Source organism: Panulirus ornatus, chromosome 3 (assembly GCF_036320965.1).
Source record: "Panulirus ornatus isolate Po-2019 chromosome 3, ASM3632096v1, whole genome shotgun sequence".
NCBI lineage: Eukaryota > Metazoa > Arthropoda > Malacostraca > Decapoda > Palinuridae > Panulirus > Panulirus ornatus.
In genome coordinates, this window is record NC_092226.1 from 3,986,596 (window position 1) to 4,008,829 (window position 22,234).

The 22,234-nt window shown below is 40.9% G+C and overlaps 1 protein-coding gene across 5 annotated transcripts in view; it reads left to right on the forward strand.

Annotated features, from left to right (window-relative positions):
• Window positions 1-22,234, forward strand: part of LOC139760116 (terminal uridylyltransferase 7-like) — a 303,262-nt gene that overhangs the window by 146,538 nt on the left and 134,490 nt on the right. For all 5 annotated transcript variants that reach the window (XM_071682971.1, XM_071682991.1, XM_071683010.1 and 2 more), the window contains one exon: window positions 11,074-11,243. In XM_071682971.1, coding sequence (XP_071539072.1) covers window positions 11,074-11,243 — 170 coding nt within the window. The remainder of the gene's footprint in view (window positions 1-11,073; window positions 11,244-22,234) is intronic.

A 22,234-nucleotide genomic window follows, 5' to 3' on the forward strand; every position in this document is an offset into this window, starting at 1 on the left:
ACGAGGAGAAGAGGGAGACCAAATTTGAGGTGGAAAGATGGAGTGAAAAAGATTTTGTGTGATCGGGGCCTGAACATGCAGGAGGGTGAAAGGAGGGCAAGGAATAGAGTGAATTGGAGCGATGTGGTATACCGGGGTTGACGTGCTGTCAGTGGATTGAATCGGGGCATGTGAAGCGTCTGGGGTAAACCATGGAAAGCTGTGTAGGTATGTATATTTGCGTGTGTGGACGTATGTATATACATGTGTATGGGGGTGGGTTGGGCCATTTCTTTCGTCTGTTTCCTTGCGTTACCTCGCAAACGCGGGAGACAGCGACAAAGCAAAAAAAAAAAAAAAAAAAAAAAAGGATAACAATATGATTTGTTTTAATGTGACTAAAATGTGGTTCAGTGAAAAGCTGAGAGGAAGCAGACTTAGAACTATTTTTAACACTCCAGACTGATGGATTGAATTCAAACAAGGTGCTATAGAAGTATATGTGTATGATAGACCATTAGGAAAACAGATAAAAAAGGTAAATTAAATGTGAACTGTTTGCAATGAGCAACCCAGTCGTAAATGAAATGAACAGCATGCTAGTTGATCATAATGAAATATAGAAAGAATGGGAAGATATAAAGTTAGGGCTGGAGAAACCTTCACTCATACTTATAGGTCCGATGATTGATTTTATTGAATGTGAAAAAAGGGAAATAGAATGTAGATGAAGATACAAATACTGATTAAACAACAGTAGATCATTAAATGAAAAAGAATAACCTCACAGGGTGTTTAATATGTGTGAATCAGTCACCCTGATCGAGGTAAATCATTAACTGATAAAGAGGAATGATATGATTATATCCCCACAAATGACATGATACTTTTCTCTGACATAGAAATTGGTAGGACATATACATCATGGATAACATTATGAAAATTGCAGAATGTAATTTGGAAAAAGGAGAGAACATGAAGGAAATGAAAATGTCAGCAGACTGAACAACATGAACTTACAAAAGAACATTAAAGGGAAAATTATTCATGTTTAGATTGCTGATGTAGATTGGATTGTTCTTTTTAGGACAAAACATAAGAAACTTACACAACATAATTTCTGGAGATAATAAATCAAGTGATTTATTGGACAAATACTACCTAAGTTGAAACATGGAATTCGAAGAAGAACACCGAGAGACAACACAGTAGATCAGTCAACTAAGAGCATGGGAAAAGAAGAAAGAGTATCAGTAAACAGTGAGAGGAGAGAAGAGCTTGATAAAAAAATGAGCGAACAGTGAATGAGGTGGGAGTAACAGAGAGCATGGAAAAAATTTATAAGTATCTGTCTCATATATGGACAAAACAAAAAAATCATAGGTTAGACCTTTTGTAGTAAGAGAAAAATATGAATGATCTCAAGAAATTATGCAAGATTCTGATACATCCATATCCTTCATACTGGCAGTACTTAGAAATTTTCATCTCTTTTGAACTGTAAACTGTTCTTTGCATCTTGTGATGTACCTTACAACTGTGCTCCTCTTATCACATGATAGAATAGAGCTTCTTGCTTTGTTTAGAATTCCAGCTGATGTTTGTTTCCTCCAACTATCCATAGATTTCATTGGTAACATGCTACCACAGCTGGAAAGAATGTATTGCATCCCAGTCACACGGTGAATGCCAAAGAAAGTGTATATAAGTCATCTTGGTGGAAAGCCAGTTGTCACTGCTTACAATTGTACCTACCTATAAATATATATGATGAAACTTTGCAAAAATTATAGGACTAGCGCATAGGGCTCATGGTATACCTTGTTTGATGAATGGTGATGTTCCTGTACATTGTCGCATGCATTACATAATTAGTTATTCTGGGTTCATGTGGAATTGATTTCACCCGTATGTCAAGTTTTGTATTAAGTGTTTCTGTAGTTATTCTTTGCATATTTCTTTTGGTAGTGTAAGGAATAGCTGTTCATGCTTCCTGGTTTGGCTGTCATATATATTTGCATCATTTATGTTTGGATTGTTCCTTGATATTCTTAGAAATTTTATGACTATTTACCTTCCACGTTGAGAGGCTTTCAGATTCAGTAAATTTTCCATCTTTAAATTCGTGCCATGTGTAAATTATTGTGTTTCTTTCTCTTGATTTTGTACCTTATAGTTTAAGTTCTGTAACCTTTCTTGACAGTTCATATGTTCCACCCCTCAGATTTGATTGTGAAGTGCTTATGAATTCTAATTTGTTTGTTTCATTCAGTTTTACTTCTTATTTTTTATTTATATTTATTATACTTTGTCGCTGTCTCCTGCGTTAGCGTGGTAGCGCAAGGAAATCGGCGAAAGAATGGCCCAACCCACCCACATACACATGTATATACATATATGTCCACACACGCACATATGCATACCTATACATTTCAACGTATGCATATATATATACTTACACAGACTTGCTGCCTTTATTCATTCCCATCGCCACCCTGCCACACATGAAATGACAACCCCCTCCCCCTGCATGCGCGCAAGGTAGCGTTAGGAAAAGACAACAAAGGCCACATTCGTTCACGCTCAGTCTCTAGCTGTCATGTATAATGCACCGAAACCACAGCTCCCTTTAAACATCCAGGCCCCACAAAACTTTCCATGGTTTACCCCAGACGCTTCACATGTCCTGGTTCAATCTATTGACAGCATGTCACCCCTGGTATACCACATCATTCCAATTCACTTTATTCCTTGCACGCCTTTCACCCTCCTGCATGTTCAGGCCCTGATTGCTCAAAATCTTTTTCACTCCATCTTTCCACCTCCAATTTGGTCTCCCACTTCTCCTCATTCCCTCCACCTCTGATACATATATCCTCTTGGTCAGTCTTTCCTCACACATTCTCTCCATGTGACCAAACCATTTCAAAACACCCTCTTCTGCTCTCTCAACCACACTCTTTTTATCAAGACACATCTCTCTTACCCTTTCATTACTTACTCGATCAAACCACCTCACACCATATAATGTCCCCAGACATCTCATTTCCAACACATCCACCCTCCTCCTAACAACCCTATCTATAGCCCACGCCTTGCAACCATATAACATTGGTGGAACCACTATTCCTTCAGACATACTATTTTTGCTTTCTGAGATAATGTTTTCACCTTCCACACATTTTTCAACGCTCCCAGAACTTTTGCCCCCCTCCCCCACCCTGTGACTCATTTTCGCTTCCATGGTTCCATCCACTGCCAAATCCACTCCCAGATATCTAAAACACTTCACTTCCTCCAGTTTTTCTCCATTCAAACTTACCTCCCAATTGACTTGTCCCTCAGCCCTACTGTGCCTAATAATCTTGCTCTTATTCACATTTACTCTTAGTTTTCTTTCACACACTTTACCAAACTCAGTCACCAGCTTCTGCAGTATCTCACACGAATTGGCCACCAGCGCTTTATCATCAGTGAACAACAACTGACTCACTTCCCAAGCCCTCTCATCCATGACAGACTGCATACTTGCCCCTCTCTCCAAAACTCTTGCATTCACCTCCCTAACCACCCCATCCATAAACAAATTAAAGAACCATGGAGACATTACGCACCCCGCCACAAACCAACATTCACTGAGAACCAATCACTTTCCTCTCTTCCTACTCGTACACATGCCTTACATCCTTGATAAAAAGTTTTCACTGCTTCTAGCAACTTACCCTCCACACCATATATTCTTGATACCTTCCACAGAGCATATCTGTTAACTCTACCACATGCCTTCTCCAGATCCATAAATGCTACATACAAATCCATTTGCTTTTCTAAGTATTTCTCACATACATTCTTCAAAGCAAACACCTGATCCACACATCCTCTACCACTAATGAAACCACACTGCTCTTCCCCAGTCTGATACTCTGTACATGCTTTCAACCTCTCAATCAATACCCTCCCATATATTTCCCAGGAGTACTCAACAGACTTATGCCTCTGTGATTTGAGCACCCTCCTTTGTCCCCTTTACCTTTGTGCTCTGGTATTATGCATGCATTCTGCCAATCCTCAGTCACCTCACCATGAGTCATACATACATTAGATATCCTTACCAACCAGTCAACAATACAGTCACCTCCTTTTTTAATAAAATCCACTGCAATACCATCCAAACCCACTGCCTTGCCGGCTTTCATCATCTGCAAAGCTTTTACTACCTCTTCTCTGTTTACCAAATCATTCTCCCTAAGCCTTTCACTTTGCACACCACCTCGACCAAGACATCCTATATCTGTCACTCTATCATCTAACACATTCAAGAAACCTTCAAAATACTCACCCCATCTCCTCACATCACCACTACTTGTTATTACCTCCCCATTAACCCCCTTCACTGATGTTCCCATTTGTTCTCTTGTCTTATGCACTTTATTTACTTCCTTCCAAAACATCTTTTTATTCTCCCTAAAATTTAATGATACTGTCTCACCCCAACTCTCATTTGCCCTCTTTTTCACCTCTTGCACCTTTCTCTTGGCCTCCTGCCTCTTTTCTTTTATACATCTCCCAGTCATTTGCACTATCTTTTAGACATCTCCCAGTCATTTGCACTATTTCTCTGCAAAGCTCATCCGAATGCCTCTCTCTTCTCTTTCACTAATAATCTTACTTCTTCATTCCACCACTCACTACCCTTTCTAATCTGCCCACCTCCCACGCTTCTCATGCCACAAGCATCTTTTGTGCAAGCCATCACTGTTTATGGATGGGGTTGTTAGGGAGGTAAATGCAAGAGTCTTGGAAAGAGGGGCAAGTATGAAGTCTGTTGGGGATGAGAGAGCTTGGGAAGTGAGTCAGTTGTTGTTCGCTGATGATACAGCGCTGGTGGCGGATTCATGTGAGAAACTGCAGAAGCTGGTGACTGAGTTTGGTAAAGTGTGTGGAAGAAGAAAGTTAAGAGTAAATGTGAATAAGAGCAAGGTTATTAGGTACAGTAGGGTTGAGGGTCAAGTCAATTGGGAGGTGAGTTTGTATGGTGAAAAACTGGAGGAAGTGAAGTGTTTTAGATATCTGGGAGTGGATCTGTCAGCGGATGGAACCATGGAAGCGGAAGTGGATCATAGGGTGGGGGAGGGGGCGAAAATTTTGGGAGCCTTGAAAAATGTGTGGAAGTCGAGAACATTATCCCGGAAAGCAAAAATGGGTATGTTTGAAGGAATAGTAGTTCCAACAATGTTGTATGGTTGCGAGGCGTGGGCTATGGATAGAGTTGTGCGCAGGAGGATGGATGTGCTGGAAATGAGATGTTTGAGGATAATGTGTGGTGTGAGGTGGTTTGATCGAGTAAGTAACGTAAGGGTAAGAGAGATGTGTGGAAATAAAAAGAGCGTGGTTGAGAGAGCAGAAGAGGGTGTTTTAAAATGGTTTGGGCACATGGAGAGAATGAGTGAGGAAAGATTGACCAAGAGGATATATGTGTCGGAGGTGGAGGGAACGAGGAGAAGAGGGAGACCAAATTGGAGGTGGAAAGATGGAGTGAAAAAGATTTTGTGTGATCGGGGCCTGAACATGCAGGAGGGTGAAAGGAGGGCAAGGAATAGAGTGAATTGGAGCGATGTGGTATACAGGGGTTGACGTGCTGTCAGTGGATTGAATCAAGGCATGTGAAGCGTCCGGGGTAAACCATGGAAAGCTGTGTAGGTATGTATATTTGTGTGTGTGGACGTGTGTATGTACATGTGTATGGGGGGGGTTGGGCCATTTCTTTCGTCTGTTTCCTTGCGCTACCTCGCAAACGCGGGAGACAGCGACAAAGTATAAAAAAAAAAAAAAAAAAAAATCACTGTTTCCCAAAATACATCCCATTCCTCCCCCACTCCCTTTATGACCTTTGCTCTCACTCTCTTCCATTCTGCACTCAGTCTCTCTTGGTACCTCCTCACACAAATCTCCTTCCCAAACTCACTTACTCTCACCACCCTCTTCACCCCAACATTCTCTCTCTTTTTCTGAAAACCTCTACAAATCACCTTCGCCTCCACAAGATAATGATCAGACATCCCTCCAGTTGCACCTCTCAGCACATTAACATCCAAAAGTCTCTCTTTAGCGCACATATCAATTAACACATAATCCAATAATGCTCTCTGGCCATCTCTCCTACTCACATACGTATACTTATGTATATCTCTTTTTAAACTAGGTATTCCCAATCACCAGTCCTTTTTCAGCACACAAATCTGTAAGCTCTTCACCATTTCCATTTACAACACTGAACACCCCATGCGCACCAATTATTCCCTCAATTGCCACATTACTCGCCTTTGCATTCAAATCACCCATCACTATAACCTGGTCTCGTGCATGAAAACTATTAACACACTCACTCATCTGCTTCCAAAACACTTGCCTCTCATGATCTTTCTTCTCATGCCCAGGTGCATAGGCACCAATAATCACCCATCTCTCTCCATCCACTTTCAGTTTTACCCATATCACTCTAGAGTTTACTTCCTTACACTGTATCACATACTTCCACAACTCCTGTTTCAGGACTAGTGCTACTCCTTCCCTTGCTTGCTCTTGTCCGCTCACCAACCCCTGACTTTACTCCCAAAACATTCCCAAACCATTGTTCCCCTTTACCCTGAGCTTTATTTCACTCAGAGCCAAAACATCCAGGCTCCTTTCCTGAAACATACTACCTATCTCTCCATTTTTCTCATCTTGATTACATCCACACACATTTAGACACCCCAATGTGAGCCTTCGAGGAGGATGAGCTCTCCCTGCATGACTCCTTCTGTTTCCTTTTTCAGAAAGTTAAAATACAAGGAGGGGAGGGTTTCTAGCCTCCCGTACCTGTCCCCTTTAGTCGCCTTCTACCACACGTGACGAATGCGTGGGAAGTATTCTTTCTCCTCTATCCCCAGGGATAGTTTTCCTTCTTATGTATACATTAAACTGTATATCTATATCACTGATTCTTGATCCCATCTGTAACTCCCTCATTGTCATAAAAAGAGTAGTGTTCTGTCTTGTTGTGAATCATACCAGTCAGTGGTTTGATAGTGCTATCTTTTCAGTAATTCCTTATCGTTCTTTGGTGCTTGTTTGAAATATCTCACATTTGCAGAGTAGCACCAGGATCAGATTGAGAATGGCTGCTGTCACTCTCATCCATTCTCTGGCACAGAAACCACAGCCCCCAATCCACAGCCAGGCGCCATGGAGTTTTCCGTGGTTCCCCTGACTGCTTCATATGTGCTTGTTCAGTCTACTCTTCCCCTTTATACTACATCACTCCAGTTCCCTTGATCTCTGTGCATACTTTTCACCCTCCTGCACATTTAGTCCCCAAGCTTTCTAAATCTTTTCCACTCCGTCCTTCCATCTCCTATAAGTTGTCCCCATTCTCCTTGTCCCCTCCTCCTCTGACACATATATCCTCTCTGTCATCCTCTTCCCACTAATTCTCTCCCTACATCCACACCATTTCAGTGTACCTTTAAGTATTCTGTCTGTCTGTATCTCTGATACCCATTTCCTCTAGGCCAAGAACTTTCACCAAGAGGTTGGCCATGGCAAAAGAGTCACCACTTATCCTGTCCTTTTGTGTTCTCCCATGAATGCACCATTCCATGCATTCTTCCCCCCTTTCTCTTCCTCAAGTACTTGTCCACTCTATTTTCCTGTGTCACAGGTGGTCTTCCTCTCACTCCATCTCCTTTAACCCATTAAAGCAGGCAACGTTACTAATTTTTTGTATGGTAGAAGCTGGGCAGTGTTACATAATGTTGGGCTGTATTGTGTCATAATTATTTTTTGAATTTTAGCTATGTGTCATCACTGTCATCATCTATCATGACCTCTGTTTACTCATTCCTATAAACAGCTACCCTTGCTCGACCATCTGCAGTCACTGCCAGTATTAGATTTCGTCTAATATTTGTACAGTAGTAGGTGGGCAACGTTACTTAACGTTTGTGTCCCAATTGTATGGTGAAATTGGGTGATATGGCATCTCTGACATGTACGTAGATATACATAGCAGTTGCAAATAAGTGCATAAATGATACATTTAGTGTAAAACAAAAGTGATCACAAAGTCCACTATCCTCATCCCAGGTGCGTCTGATAAGCTGCCTACCCCAGGTCCTCCTACTCCTCTCCTACTCCCATAGCCAGTCATGATGTAGTATCACGTAACACTTCTTATCTTTGTTTTTCATCCAATTTTATGTATGTATGAATGTATTGACTTATTCCTTGATACTTTATTATTCCTACAATATGCCGCCTTACATAGATGAATGAAAAAAATGTCGCCCACCTTTAATGGGTTATTTCTACTATCATACACTTTCCTTGTAAATTCACTGTCTTGCATTCATTCCACATACCCAGACCACCTCGAGATATTGCTTTTCACCCTCTTTATTACAGTTCATTCCCTTTGTATTCCCTGTCATACTAAATCTCTCATACACATCCTTATTTTTTTCTTCATTTCATCTAGTCATTGCACTTGTTCCTTTTATATAGGGCATTTCCTTAGCCTGATTTCTTGACCTTTGTGACTCATTTTATGTCTATGTTTTGGCTGCATTGGTCAGGTTTGTAAGGACTATGCTGTCCCTTAATCCTTTCTTCACTTCCATACTTACACCATAGATCTATCCTTTTTTTTATTAAGGGATCCAATGACTCTTCTACCCTGTACTGTTTTCTCCCATATCTCTCCTGTATCACCAAACTTACCATGATAGCTCCCAAATCCTTGAATTCTGTCACCTCTTCCAGTCTTTCTTCCCTCTTATTTATAGCAGAATTTATTACACTTTCTTCTCTCACTTTATAGGATTTTGCAAAACCTATACTTTTTTACTGTTTCCTTTCAAACACCATTATTGTACTTTTACTCACATTTACCTTCAATTGCTTATACTTCTATCACAAAACTCCTTTATAACCTTCTATAACTCCTACTTTCAGCATACAACACAGTATCTTCTACAAACAGGCTTGTCACTAGCCACCATACCTCACCACCACATGACTTCTCTGCACCCTTTTTCCCAAGTTTTGTTTCATTTCTCTTATCACTCATTCCAGTTATATGTTAAAAAGCCAGCCATGGTGACATCATCACAGCTCTACCTCACACCCACATGTATATCGAAACTTTTGCTCAACATCCACTCTTATGCATGCATTTCTTCTTTTACAGTAGGCTTTCACACTATCCAACATATATCCCCCAACCCCACATATATCTTTAACATATTCTATGAAGCACTCCACTCGACTCTGTCATATGCTTTATTCATATGTATAAAAGCTGCATACAGCTACCTTTCGCTAGATACTTCTCCATAGTCATTCTCATTGCAAAAATCTGATCGACACATTCCCTGCCTATACTAAAACACCCTTACTCACTTATTCATTTAGTCACTTTCATCTCTTTATCAGTCAACTCCATTGTATACACTTTTCATGGTTTACTTAACAGACTATGATTGGTACAAACATCGTTATCACCTTTTCCCTTAAATGAAGGGACAATACTAGTTTTTACACAATCTTCAGGCAGAACCTAGTGTTTCCATGCTAAACTATATATCTAATGTATCCACGCTCTCACACTTTCTCCTCCAGACTTAAACATTGCGGGTGTGATTCCGTCCACTCCAGGTGCCTTTCCTGCTTTCAACCTCATTATCACCCTTTTTATCCTCTTTCTTACTATAAACCCCTGCTCTTGTATCCTTTGCCTTCCAGTCTCTAAACCCATGCATATAACAACTTTTTTTTTTATTGAAGGCTTCAGTCACAGACTAAAGTCCACATCAAGGCCAGACCTTAATTGAAATGTAGAGAAAATTATTAAATGGAAAAAGAAAAGACAAGGGAAATTATTTACAAATTTTGGAGGAAGTGAAAAGTCTGTCTTTTGAAGTGTGCCAGGTCATAGGAAGTGGGAAAAACATGAGAAGTTAGAGTTTCAAAGCTTCGACATATAGGGAAAGAATGAGTTGTCAAAACGGCCCACCCTCGAGTTGCTGATGGCCATGCAATAATCATGGATGCAGTAGCTTACTGAGTATTGTGTGGTCTAGCTAGTGGCATGGGTACACAGGCAGCCAGCTTTCAGGAGTGAAAACCAAAGTGATATCTATAGAAGAGGGAAAGTGAACCATCATTGCAGTGTAGGGCAAGGGAATCAAGTTTGGAAGTTAGTCACCTTGTATAAAAGAAGCAACTGTTCGGAAGTTTTGACATCTAAACAGGACACCCAGTTTATTAGTGGCAGACTTAGCTATTCCTGTAATGTGGGGATTCCAAGAAAGAGTGGATGTTAATGGTACCATGTATGTGGATGTTAATGATAACACGTATGTTCATTGAGTCGAGGTGGAATTACTGAATTGTCAAAGGAGAGATGAGAGCTGTGAGTTTTGATATAGAGATGGGTAGAAATTGGGTCTTGGAGCCATTAAACTTAAGAAAATTTTGTGTACCCCACTGAGATATCCTGTCCAAGACTGAGTTCATGAACAGTTCTTTCAGAGATGTAGGGATAAACCAAACAGAGGACTTAACATGAAATGAAGTAATAAAATATGTAAGAAAGATGTGAAGAAGTACTCTTATAGATTGAATGGTGGATGATTGGAATAAAATGATTGTAGTCATGGTTAATGCAGACAGCATACAGAAATTTAAGAAGCATGATAGTAAAGAATGATCAAGAGATGGGATGCCTCCATGTGTAAACCTCCCTTCTCTTACATTTCAGATAGGAAATTACATGCTGTTGCTTTTGAAAATTTCTTTGGAGAAAGTGGAGAACTGGGCCACTTGGGTTATGGTTTAACCATTTGTAGAGGACTTAACAAATTCTTAAGTTCTTGCAAATGTTCCTTCAACTCATGAGCTTTTAGAGATATCAAACAAAATATTCTTGACTGATTCTTCATGAACCACCATGCATATGTTGAAGGATATGATGATATTCATGGTGTAAATGATTAGATAGGTAGGTTTCAAATGTCCTTTTGAATAATTATTGACTTTAGATGAACTGTACAGGAAACTGTTGAGGAGCCAAATGACTCTATTAGCCCAAATGGTTTGAGCTCTCAGGAAGAAGAGGTGAGCATAGCAACCCTTGATGATTTGACAGCGCCATTGCCTTTTGTGACACCAAGTCAAGCCACCAAGCTCATGCTTCAACTACAAAATGATGACATGATTTTCAGGTGAGGTTAGATTAAAAGCCTTAACTCTTTTATAAAAAGTGTTTGTCCCTCTTGAGTTGTACTGTACTTTGCTTACTTGTGGTTACACCATGAATGAAGTCACCCTCAGCATTATTGTATCATTGTCAGCGAACAAAGAGTAGTACAGTTTCTTGGAGGAACTTTTCACTTCAAAGGAGTCCACCATTTCCCTGTTCTTTACTGGAGCACAGCCTAAAGCTGCTGGGGCCCCATAAGAAGGATCCTGGTAATGTATGATTAATCAAAGAATATCTAAAGTTGCAAGAATATGTTTTCCCAACATTTTCTTGCTGTATAGAATGATGGCTCATGCAGAACCTGCTTCATGCATGCCACCCTTTCATTTTACCTTTGTACCTTTGACTTTATTTTTTTTTATAATTTCTCCCATTTTCTCTACCCAAATGTGCTTTTAGTTAGTCCTGTCAGATTCATTACTTCTATAAACTCATTTCAACTACTCTGTCATTTTACCATATCAGCTACTTGTGGAGAAACTACATGTGGAGAAATCACCTACGTGTGGAGAAATGTAAAAGTTATAGTTTGGATGTGCTGGGGATTGGGGAGGCTCATATCCTTAGGCAGGGTGTATGAAGTGATACTGGAAATGGTGAATGGAAGTTATAGAAGGGATTAGAAGGAGGAGTGGTATGGACGGGCAAGAATGAAAATTGTCAGGAAAGATATGCAACTCTGCTATAACCGAGAGTGTGGGATGGTATTACAGAGTATGGATGGAATGGGTCAAGAATAGCATGGGTGAAAAGAATGATTAGAATTGTGAAGTATGCATGGATATGTATGTGTATATTGGCTGTGAATATGAAGTTTGTATGAAGTTAGGATGAAATGAAACAATTCTGGAGAAATTTGAATGAGTGTGAGAGATGATTGTTATGGGTGATGTGAATGTGAAGATGGAATGTGATGAAATGAGTGAGATAGTTGGTAAAAGGGGAGTGCCTGGAGTAAATGAGAATGGAAGTTGTCGTGTAGATATATGTGATGAGGGATTTATTCCTTGCAAACACCTTTTTTCAGCACAGAATGATTTTCAGGTATGATGGAAGAGAAAAGCAAAAGTGTTTGATTGACAGTGTGGCTGTGGATGAAAGATTAAGAAAGGCTATTTTAGATTCTAGAGTCGTGAGAGGATTCTTTGGAGAATCTGACCCTTTCACAGTTCTTGTGGGAGTGAGGTTCAGGGAGAAGTCGAGGTATGGAGAGGTAAAAGTGTTAGCAAGCTAGAAGATTAATCAGACAGAATGCAAGGAGGAGTATGAAAGGAGGATGACAAAGTTTAGATGGAAGTGCAGTGTCATGTGTGAATGAGATGTTGAAAATGTTTAGAGAAAGACTATTAAAGGCTGTAGAACTAGTATTTGGATACAAACTTTTGAGATATAGGAATGATAAGGGAAATGCTTGGAAAATGGAAGGTATTAGAAATGCTGTGGAAGAGAAAAAATGCATATGGTAGATTGCTTGAAAGGAATGTATCCGTGGAAGTTCAGCAAAGCTGGAGGGAAGAATACAGAATGTGTAGGTGGAATGCCAAGATGCTGATAAAGGAAGGCAAAGAAAATGTAGATGAAGATTTTGGAAGAAAGTTTAGTGAAATATTTAGGAAAAATGAGAAATTGCAGTGGAATAAGATGAAAAAAGGAAGAGGTGAATGTAAGAATGGAAATGTTAATGTGAGAAGTAAGGAGAGGGAGTTGCTGAATTAAACTGAGGAAGTGAAATGAAGATGGAAAGAGCATTGTGAAGAGCTGATTAATGTGGGAGAAGGTGAGGCAACAGTTGTTACGTTAATGGGTATGGAGGATGGAAAACAATATAGAGTGAAAGAAAAAAGTGTACTAAACTGTGTTTTGAATATGGGGGAAGAAAGACCAGAAGAGATGAAAGAATTCAGGTATTTAGAAACAGTCTAGGTAAAGTTTGGTGATATGAAAGGAGAGATAAGGAGAGCAGTACAGGGTAGAAGAGTCATTTGGTCCTTTAGTAGAGTAATGAAGGGCAGAGGTGTAAGTATGGAAGTGAAGAAAGGATTGAGGGACATCATAGTCCTCCCAACCCTGGCATATTTAGCCAAAACATGGATATGGAATGAGTCACAGATTTTAAGCAAATAAGCTGTGGAAGTTAGCTATTTTTGAGGAGCATTTGGTATTGCCTTACAACTGTAGGGAAATTTTTTGTTAAGGCCCAGTAGAGGTCACTTTGTTGACCACATGTAACAGGCAGTTAAGGTCAGGTCAGGTCATATTATATGTCACATGATGGGGATTAGATCAAATCCCCTATTCACCCCATTAGTCAGCGATGTCAGGGAGGTGGGTCAAAGGGGCTTGTCACACCTTGGTCAAAAGATAGCCAGTCACCATATCATGACACCAGTCTCATACAGAAATCACTCAAAGAAATATGATGGACTTTACATGAATATACAATCCATCCAAAATAAAATAAGTGAATTGCATTGTTTGGTAAACAGTGAACAGTTGATATCATTGATTTGAACAGAGGCATTTCTGAACCTGAAAAACACTGATCTGATTAGCCAGTACGGTCTACCAGACTAAATCCCATAGAAATTCAGACATCATCAGCTGCTTTTGAATGTGTGTGTGTGTGTTCAGATTAGCTCGTCTGAAATTCAGACATCATCATCTGCTTTGGAATGTGTGTGTGTTCAGATTAGCTCAGAATTTTCCAAACTTTATGTAAACGTCATCTATAGGCACCTTAGTAAGCTGTTGATATTGATACTGTCATATACAGGAGTTTACAATGAGACATACAGGATAAAGACTTCATAATTCTTTGGATTTTAATCTACTAGAAATCTACTAGCAAAGGATGTTGAAAGTGAATCTGCTAGAAGTATTAACTTTGTTAAAAGAACATTTTCACTACCAAACTGTCACCGGGCTTACAAGTGAAGCTAATATACTTGATTTAGTTCTTGCATCCCTGGAGTTCTTAGTGATCGATACCCGTTTTGGAGAATATCTAGGCACTTGTGACCATAACATAGTTAGGTTCAATGTAAATATCAAAACCATCTCCCCTAAACCCATTATTATTACTGGCAAACTTTCTTGGGTTGAGAAAGTGAATCTGCTAGACTTGTCAACTTTATCAAAGAAAATTTGTGTGCTAAACATTCACTGAGCTGATGAGTGAAGCTAATACCGTTGATTTAGTTCTTGTATCCCTGGAGTTCTTAGTAACTAATACCTGTTTTAGAGAACATGGAGAGCATGTTTGAGAGAGCAGAAGAGGGTGTTTTGAAATGGTTTGGGCACATGGAGAGAATGAGTGAGGAAAGATTAACCAAGAGGATATATGTGTCGGAGGTGGAGGGAACGAGGGGAAGAGGGAGACCAAATTGGAGGTGGAAAGATGGAGTGAAAAAGATTTTGAGTGATCGGGGCCTGAACATGCAGGAGGGTGAAAGGCGGGCAAGGAATGGAGTAAATTGGATCGATGTGGTATACCGGGGTTGACGTACTGTCAGTGGATTGAATCAGGGCATGTGAAGCGTCTGGGGTAAACCATGGAAAGTTGTGTGGGGCCTGGATGTGGAAAGGGAGCTGTGGTTTCGGGCATTATTGCATGACAGCTAGAGACTGAATGTGAACGAATGTGGCCTTTGTTGTCTTTTCCTAGTGCTACCTCGCACACATGAGGGGGGAGGGGGATGGTATTCCATGTGTGGCGAGGTGGCGCTGGGAACGAATAAAGGCAGACAGTGTGAATTGTGTGCATGGGTATATATGTATGTGTCTGTGTGTGTATATATATGTGTACATTGAGATGTATAGGTATGTATATTTGCGTGTGTGGACGTGTATGTATATACATGTGTATGGGGGTGGGTTGGGCCATTTCTTTCGTCTGTTTCCTTGCGCCACCTCGCAAATGCGGGAGACAGCGACAAAGCAAAATAAGTAAATAAATAAATAAATATGCATTTGTGATCTTAACATAGTTAGGTTTGATGTAAATATCAAAACCAATTCCTGTCCACCCATTATTATTACCCAACTTGAAAAGGGCAGGTTTTAATGGGTTGCATGATGCATTAAAGAATTCCACCCCAATTGGTTCATACACAGAGGAATTATGGGCCAATTTTAAGCATCACTTTATGCAACATCAAGTCACATTCATTCCCTTGTGTGACAGAAATAATAGAACCAACAACAAACCTGAATGGTACTCCCAAGATATTGCAAGAGCTATACAGAACAGAAATAAACTCCAACAAGGTTAAGAAATCAGACAGAGCCAAATATTGCAATGCAATATAACACAATCAGTGGATGCATGAAAAGTCTTAGGGAAAAAAGCAAGAGAGAATACAAAGTGAGTATTGCAGGAGATAGTGATAGGGATCTTGAAAGATTTTATAGAAATATCAGTGATAAGAAACATATGGAGTGGGATAGGACCCTTAGGAAAGTGATGGGGATCCTGAAAGATTGTATAGAAATATCAGTGGGGATAGGGGAGAGAGAATACTTCCCACGTATTCCCTGCGTGTCGTAGAAGGCGACTAAAAGGGGAGGGAGCGGGGGGGCTGGAAATCCTCCCCTCTCATTATTTTTTTTTTAATTTTCCAAAAGAAGGAACAGAGAAGGGGGCCAGGTGAGGATATTCCCTCAAAGGCCCAGTTCTCTGTTCTTAACACTACCTCGCTAACGCAGGAAATGGCGAATAGTTTGAAAGAAAGAAAGAATCAATAATAAGAAACATATAAGGAGTGGGATAGGCCCCTTAGGAAATGAGGATGAGGAACTTAATGTGGACGGTAAAAGCATAGAGACAACTGTAAACAAGTTTTTAGTTCTGTTTTTACACCAGAAAATGACATAAGTTTTGACATGATGAATAGCAGTCACACAATACCAGAATTTACTGTTTTGGTGAGAGAAGCATTGCATTAACATTATGTGGTATACTGGGGTTGACATTTTGTCAGTGGACTAAATCAGGGCATATGAAACATCTGGGGTAAACCATGGAAAGGTCTGTGGGGCCTGGATGTGGATCACGAGCTGTGGTTTTGGTGCATTACATGACAGCTAGAGACTGAGTGTGAATGAATTAGGCTGTTTTTGTCTGTTTTCCTAGCGCTACCTCGCTGAAGCAGGGGTCAGCAATGCTGTTTCCTGCGGACCAGGGTAGTGACAGGAATAGATGAAGGCAAGCAAATATGAATATGTTCATGTGTATTTTTTTTTATTATACTTTGTCGCTGTCTCCCGTGTTAGCGAGGTAGCACAAGGAAACAGACAAAAGAATGGCCCAACCCAACCACATACATATGTATATACATACACGTCCACACACGCACATGTGCATACCTATGCATCTTAACGTATACATATATATATACACACACAGACATATACATATATACACATGTACATGATTCATACTGTCTGCCCTTATTCATTCCTGTCGCCACCCCGCCACATAATGAAATAACAACCCCCTCCCCCCGCATGTGCGCGAGGCAGCGCTAGGAAAAGACAACAAAGGCCTCATTCGTTCACACTCAGTGTCTAGCTGTCATGTATAATGCACCGAAACCACAGCTCCCTTTCCACATCCAGGCCCCACAGAACTTTCTATGGTTTACCCCAGACGCTTCACATGCCCTGGTTCAATCCATTGACAGCACGTCGACCCCGGTACACCACATCGTTCCAATTCACTCTGTTCCTTGTACGCCTTTCACCCTCCTGCATGCTCAGGCCCCGATCACTCAAAATCTTTTTGACTCCATCTTTCCACCTCCAATTTGGTCTTTCACTTCTCGTGTAGATATGTATATATATGTGTTTGTGTATGTATATGTATGTGTATATGTTATGTGTATGTATGTATATGTGCATGTATGGGCATTTATGTATATATATGTGTATATATGAGTGGATGGGCTATTCTTTGTCTGTTTCCTGGCGCTACCTTGTTGACGTGGGAAACAGTGATCAAGTATAATATTGAAAAATGTAAGATAGATTTATATTATATTATTATACTTGATCGCTGATTCCCGCATCAGTGAGGAAGTGCCAGGAAACAGTTGAGGAAAGGCCCATCCACTCATATGCATATGTATATACATAAATGCCCTTACATGCACATATGAATACATATACATATTAACATATACAAGCGAGAGACCAAATTGGAGGTGGAAGGATGGAGTGAAAAAGATTTTGAGCGATCGGGGCCTGAACATGCAGTAGGGTGAAAAGCGTGCAAGGAATAGAGTGAATTGGAACGATGTGGTATACCAGGGTCGACGTACTGTCAATGGATTGAACCAGGGCATGTGAAGTGTCTGGGGTAAACCATAGAAAGTTTTGTGGGACCTGGATGTGGAAAGGGAGCTGTGCTTTCAGTGCATTATACATGACAGCTAGAGACTGAGTGTGAATGAATGTGGCCTTTGTTGTCTTTTCCTAGCGCTACCTCGTGCGCATGCGGGAGTAAGGGGTTGTCATTTCATGTGTGGCGGAGTGGCGATGGGAATGAATAAAGGCACACAGTATGAATTATGTACATGTGTATATATGTATATGTCTGTGTGGGTGGGGTGGGGTAGGGGCATGGATGGATTCCGTCAAGGGGCTTGGGCGTCCTAAGTTCCGAGGAAAAGAATAATAAGAACTTTACGCGCGATACTAACTCAGCAATCATATGAGGGCAGACCAAACAATTCTGGCTTGAAGTCTTCCAGAGATTTTAAAACTTGAGAAGCTCCTTTGGTCATTTCTGCATCCAGACGAGGGTCTGGAACCATCACCACCTGCATTCCAGCTGTCACTCCTGCTGTTACACCATTCGGAGCATCTTCAAACACCAGGCATTGGAAACCAATAGTGGCTGACTGACATGTCTGGGATATCAACACGTTCATTCTCACAAGAGCTCGTGATCTTCAGATGTAGCAGGATCTTCACGTCGGCTCGGCAGCCTTGTAATTCTCCCTTGTAATTCTTCATCTGACGCTTATCATCATCAGCATCACAGGACCTCTGCCAAGTCTGCCTCGTACTACTCGACCTACCTTACTTTATTTCTTCTTTATAATAATTCTAATTCAGACTTCCCCAGAACTTTTTTTTAAAGGGGAAGTAAATGTTTATAGTTGTGTTACTGGAGTGATAGTTTTCATACATGGTGTTTTGACAAGAAAATAGTGAAATTGGAGAAAAAATGTAGCTTAGACATTGAAGCTTATTGATACAGTGGTTAAATTGATGAGAACTACTATTGACGTTTGTGTAAATAAATTATACATTTCCTTTTTCCATAGCCAGAGGTTGTACCATTATGTGACATTCATTTTTTCATTCATTTCAAGCTAGAAGTTTCAGTTTTCTAAATTGTTTCTTACATTTTTCATATGTAAATATATGTATGTGTGTGTGTGTGTGTATATGTGCGTGTGTATGTGTATGTGTGTGTATGTGTATATGTATATATATATGTATATTATCCCTGGGGATAGGGGTGAAAGAATACTTCCCACGTATTCCTCGCATGTCGTAGAAAGCGACTAGAGGGGACGGGAGCGGGGGGCCAGAAATCCTCCCCTCCTTGTATTGACTTTCTGAAATGGGAAACAGAAGAAGGAGTCACGCGGGGAGTGCTCATCCTCCTCGAAGGCTCAGAGTGGGGTGCCTAAATGTGTGTGGATGTAACCAAGATGTGAAAAAAGGAGAGATAGGTAGTATGTTTGAGGAAAGGAACCTGGATGTTTTGGCTCTGAGTGAAACGAAGCTCAAGGGTAAAGGGGAGGAGTGGTTTGGGAATGTCTAGGGAGTAAAGTCAGGGGTTAGTGAGAGGACAAGAGCAAGGGAAGGAGTAGCAATACTCCTGAAACAGGAGTTGTGGGAGTATGCGATAGAATGTAAGAAAGTAAATTCTCGATTAATATGGGTAAAACTGAAAGTTGATGGAGAGAGATGGGTGATTATTAGTGCAAATGCACCTGGGCATGAGAAGAAAGATCATGAGAGGCAAGTGTTTTGGGAGCAGCTGAATGAGTGTGTTAGTGGTTTTGATGCACGGGACCGGGTTATAGTGATGGGTGATTTGAATGCAAAGGTGAGTAATGTGGCAGTTGAGGGAATAATTGGTATACATGGGGTGTTCAGTGTTGTAAATAGAAATGGTGAAGAGCTTGTAGATTTATGTGCTGAAAAAGGACTGATGATTGGGAATACCTGGTTTAAAAAGCGAGATATACATAAGTATACTTATGTAAGTAGGAGAGATGGCCAGAGAGCGTTATTGGATTACGTGTTAATTGACAGGCGTGCGAAAGAGAGACTTTTGGATGTTAAGGTGCTGAGAGGTGCAACTGGAGGGATGTCTGATCATTATCTTGTGGAGGCAAAGGTGAAGATTTGTATGGGTTTTCAGAAAAGAAGAGTGAATGTTGGGGTGAAGAGGGTGGTGAGAGTAAGTGAGCTTGGGAAGGAGACCTGTGTGAGGAAGTACCAGGAGAGACTGAGTACAGAATGGAAAAAGGTGAGAACAATGGAAGTAAGGGGAGTGGGGGAGGAATGGGATGTATTTAGGGAATCTGTGATGGATTGCGCAAAAGATGCTTGTGGCATGAGAAGAGTGGGAGGTGGGTTGATTAGAAAGGGTAGTGAGTGGTGGGATGAAGAAGTAAGAGTATTAGTGAAAGAGAAGAGAGAGGCATTTGGGCGATTTTTGCAGGGAAAAAATGCAATTGAGTGGGAGATGTATAAAAGAAAGAGACAGGAGGTCAAGAGAAAGGTGCAAGAGGTGAAAAAAAGGGCAAATGAGTGTTGGGGTGAGAGAGTATCATTAAATTTTAGGGAGAATAAAAAGATGTTCTGGAAGGAGGTAAATAAAGTGCGTAAGACAAGGGAGCAAATGGGAACTTCAGTGAAGGGCGCAAATGGGGAGGTGATAACAAGTAGTGGTGATGTGAGAAGGAGATGGAGTGAGTATTTTGAAGGTTTGTTGAATGTGTTTGATGATAGAGTGGCAGATATAGGTTGTTTTGGTCGAGGTGGTGTGCAAAGTGAGAGGGTTAGGGAAAATGATTTGGTAAACAGAGAAGAGGTAGTGAAAGCTTTGCGGAAGATGAAAGCCGGCAAGGCAGCAGGTTTGGATGGTATTGCAGTGGAATTTATAAAAAAAGGGGGTGACTGTATTGTTGACTGGTTGGTAAAGTTATTTAATGTATGTATGACTCATGGTGAGGTGCCTGAGGATTGGCAGAATGCATGCATAGTGCCATTGTACAAAGGCAAAGGGGATAAGAGTGAGTGCTCAAATTACAGAGGTATAAGTTTGTTGAGTATTCTTGGTAAATTATATGGGAGGGTATTGATTGAGAGGGTGAAGGCATGTACAGAGCATGAGATTGGGGAAGAGCAGTGTGGTTTCAGAAGTGGTAGAGGATGTGTGGATCAGGTGTTTGCTTTGAAGAATGTATGTGAGAAATACTTAGAAAAGCAAATGGATTTGTATGTAGCATTTATGGATCTGGAGAAGGCATATGATAGAGTTGATAGAGATGCTCTGTGGAAGGTATTAAGAATATATGGTGTGGGAGGCAAGTTGTTAGAAGCAGTGAAAAGTTTTTATCGAGGATGTAAGGCATGTGTACGGGTAGGAAGAGAGGAAAGTGATTGGTTCTCAGTGAATGTAGGTTTGCGGCAGGGGTGTGTGATGTCTCCATGGTTGTTTAATTTGTTTATGGATGGGGTTGTTAGGGAGGTAAATGCAAGAGTTTTGGAAAGAAGGGCAAGTATGAAGTCTGTTGGGGATGAGAGAGCTTGGGAAGTGAGTCAGTTGTTGTTCGCTGATGATACAGCGCTGGTGGCTGATTCATGTGAGAAACTGCAGAAGCTGGTGACTGAGTTTGGTAAAGTGTGTGGAAGAAGAAAGTTAAATGTCAATAAGAGCAAGGTTATTAGGTACAGTAGGGTTGAGGGTCAAGTCAATTGGGAGGTGAGTTTGAATGGAGAAAAGCTGGAGGAAATGAAGTGTTTTAGATATCTGGGAGTGGATCTGGCAGCGGATGGAACCATGGAAGCGGAAGTGGATCATAGGGTGGGGGAGGGGGCGAAAATTCTGGGGGCCTTGAAGAATGTGTGGAAGTCGAGAACATTATCTCGGAAAGCAAAAATGGGTATGTTTGAAGGAATAGTGGTTCCAACAATGTTGTATGGTTGCGAGGCCTGGGCTATGGATAGAGTTGTGCGCAGGAGGATGGATGTGCTGGAAATGAGATGTTTGAGGACAATGTGTGGTGTGAGGTGGTTTGATCGAGTGAGTAACGTAAGGGTAAGAGAGATGTGTGGAAATAAAAAGAGCGTGGTTTAGAGAGCAGAAGAGGGTGTTTTGAAGTGGTTTGGGCACATGGAGAGAATGAGTGAGGAAAGATTGACCAAGAGGATATATGTGTCGGAGGTGGAGGGAACGAGGAGAAGAGGGAGACCAAATTGGAGGTGGAAAGATGGAGTGAAAAAGATTTTGTGTGATCGGGGCCTGAACATGCAGGAGGGTGAAAGGAGGGCAAGGAATAGAGTGAATTGGAGCGATGTGGTATACCAGGGTTGACGTGCTGTCAGTGGATTGAATCAAGGCATGTGAAGCGTCTGGGGTAAACCATGGAAAGCTGTGTAGGTGTGTATATTTGCGTGTGTGGACGTATGTATATACATGTGTATGGGGGGGGGGGTTGGGCCACATCTTTCGTCTGTTTCCTTGCGCTACCTCGCAAACGCGGGAGACAGCGACAAAGTATAATAAAAAAAAAAATAATGTATATGTCTATATGTTGAAATGTATAGGTATATACATGTGCGTGTGTGGACGTGTATGTATATGCATGTATATGTGGGTGGGTTGGGCAATTCTTTCGTCTGTTTCCATGCGCTCCCTCGCTAACG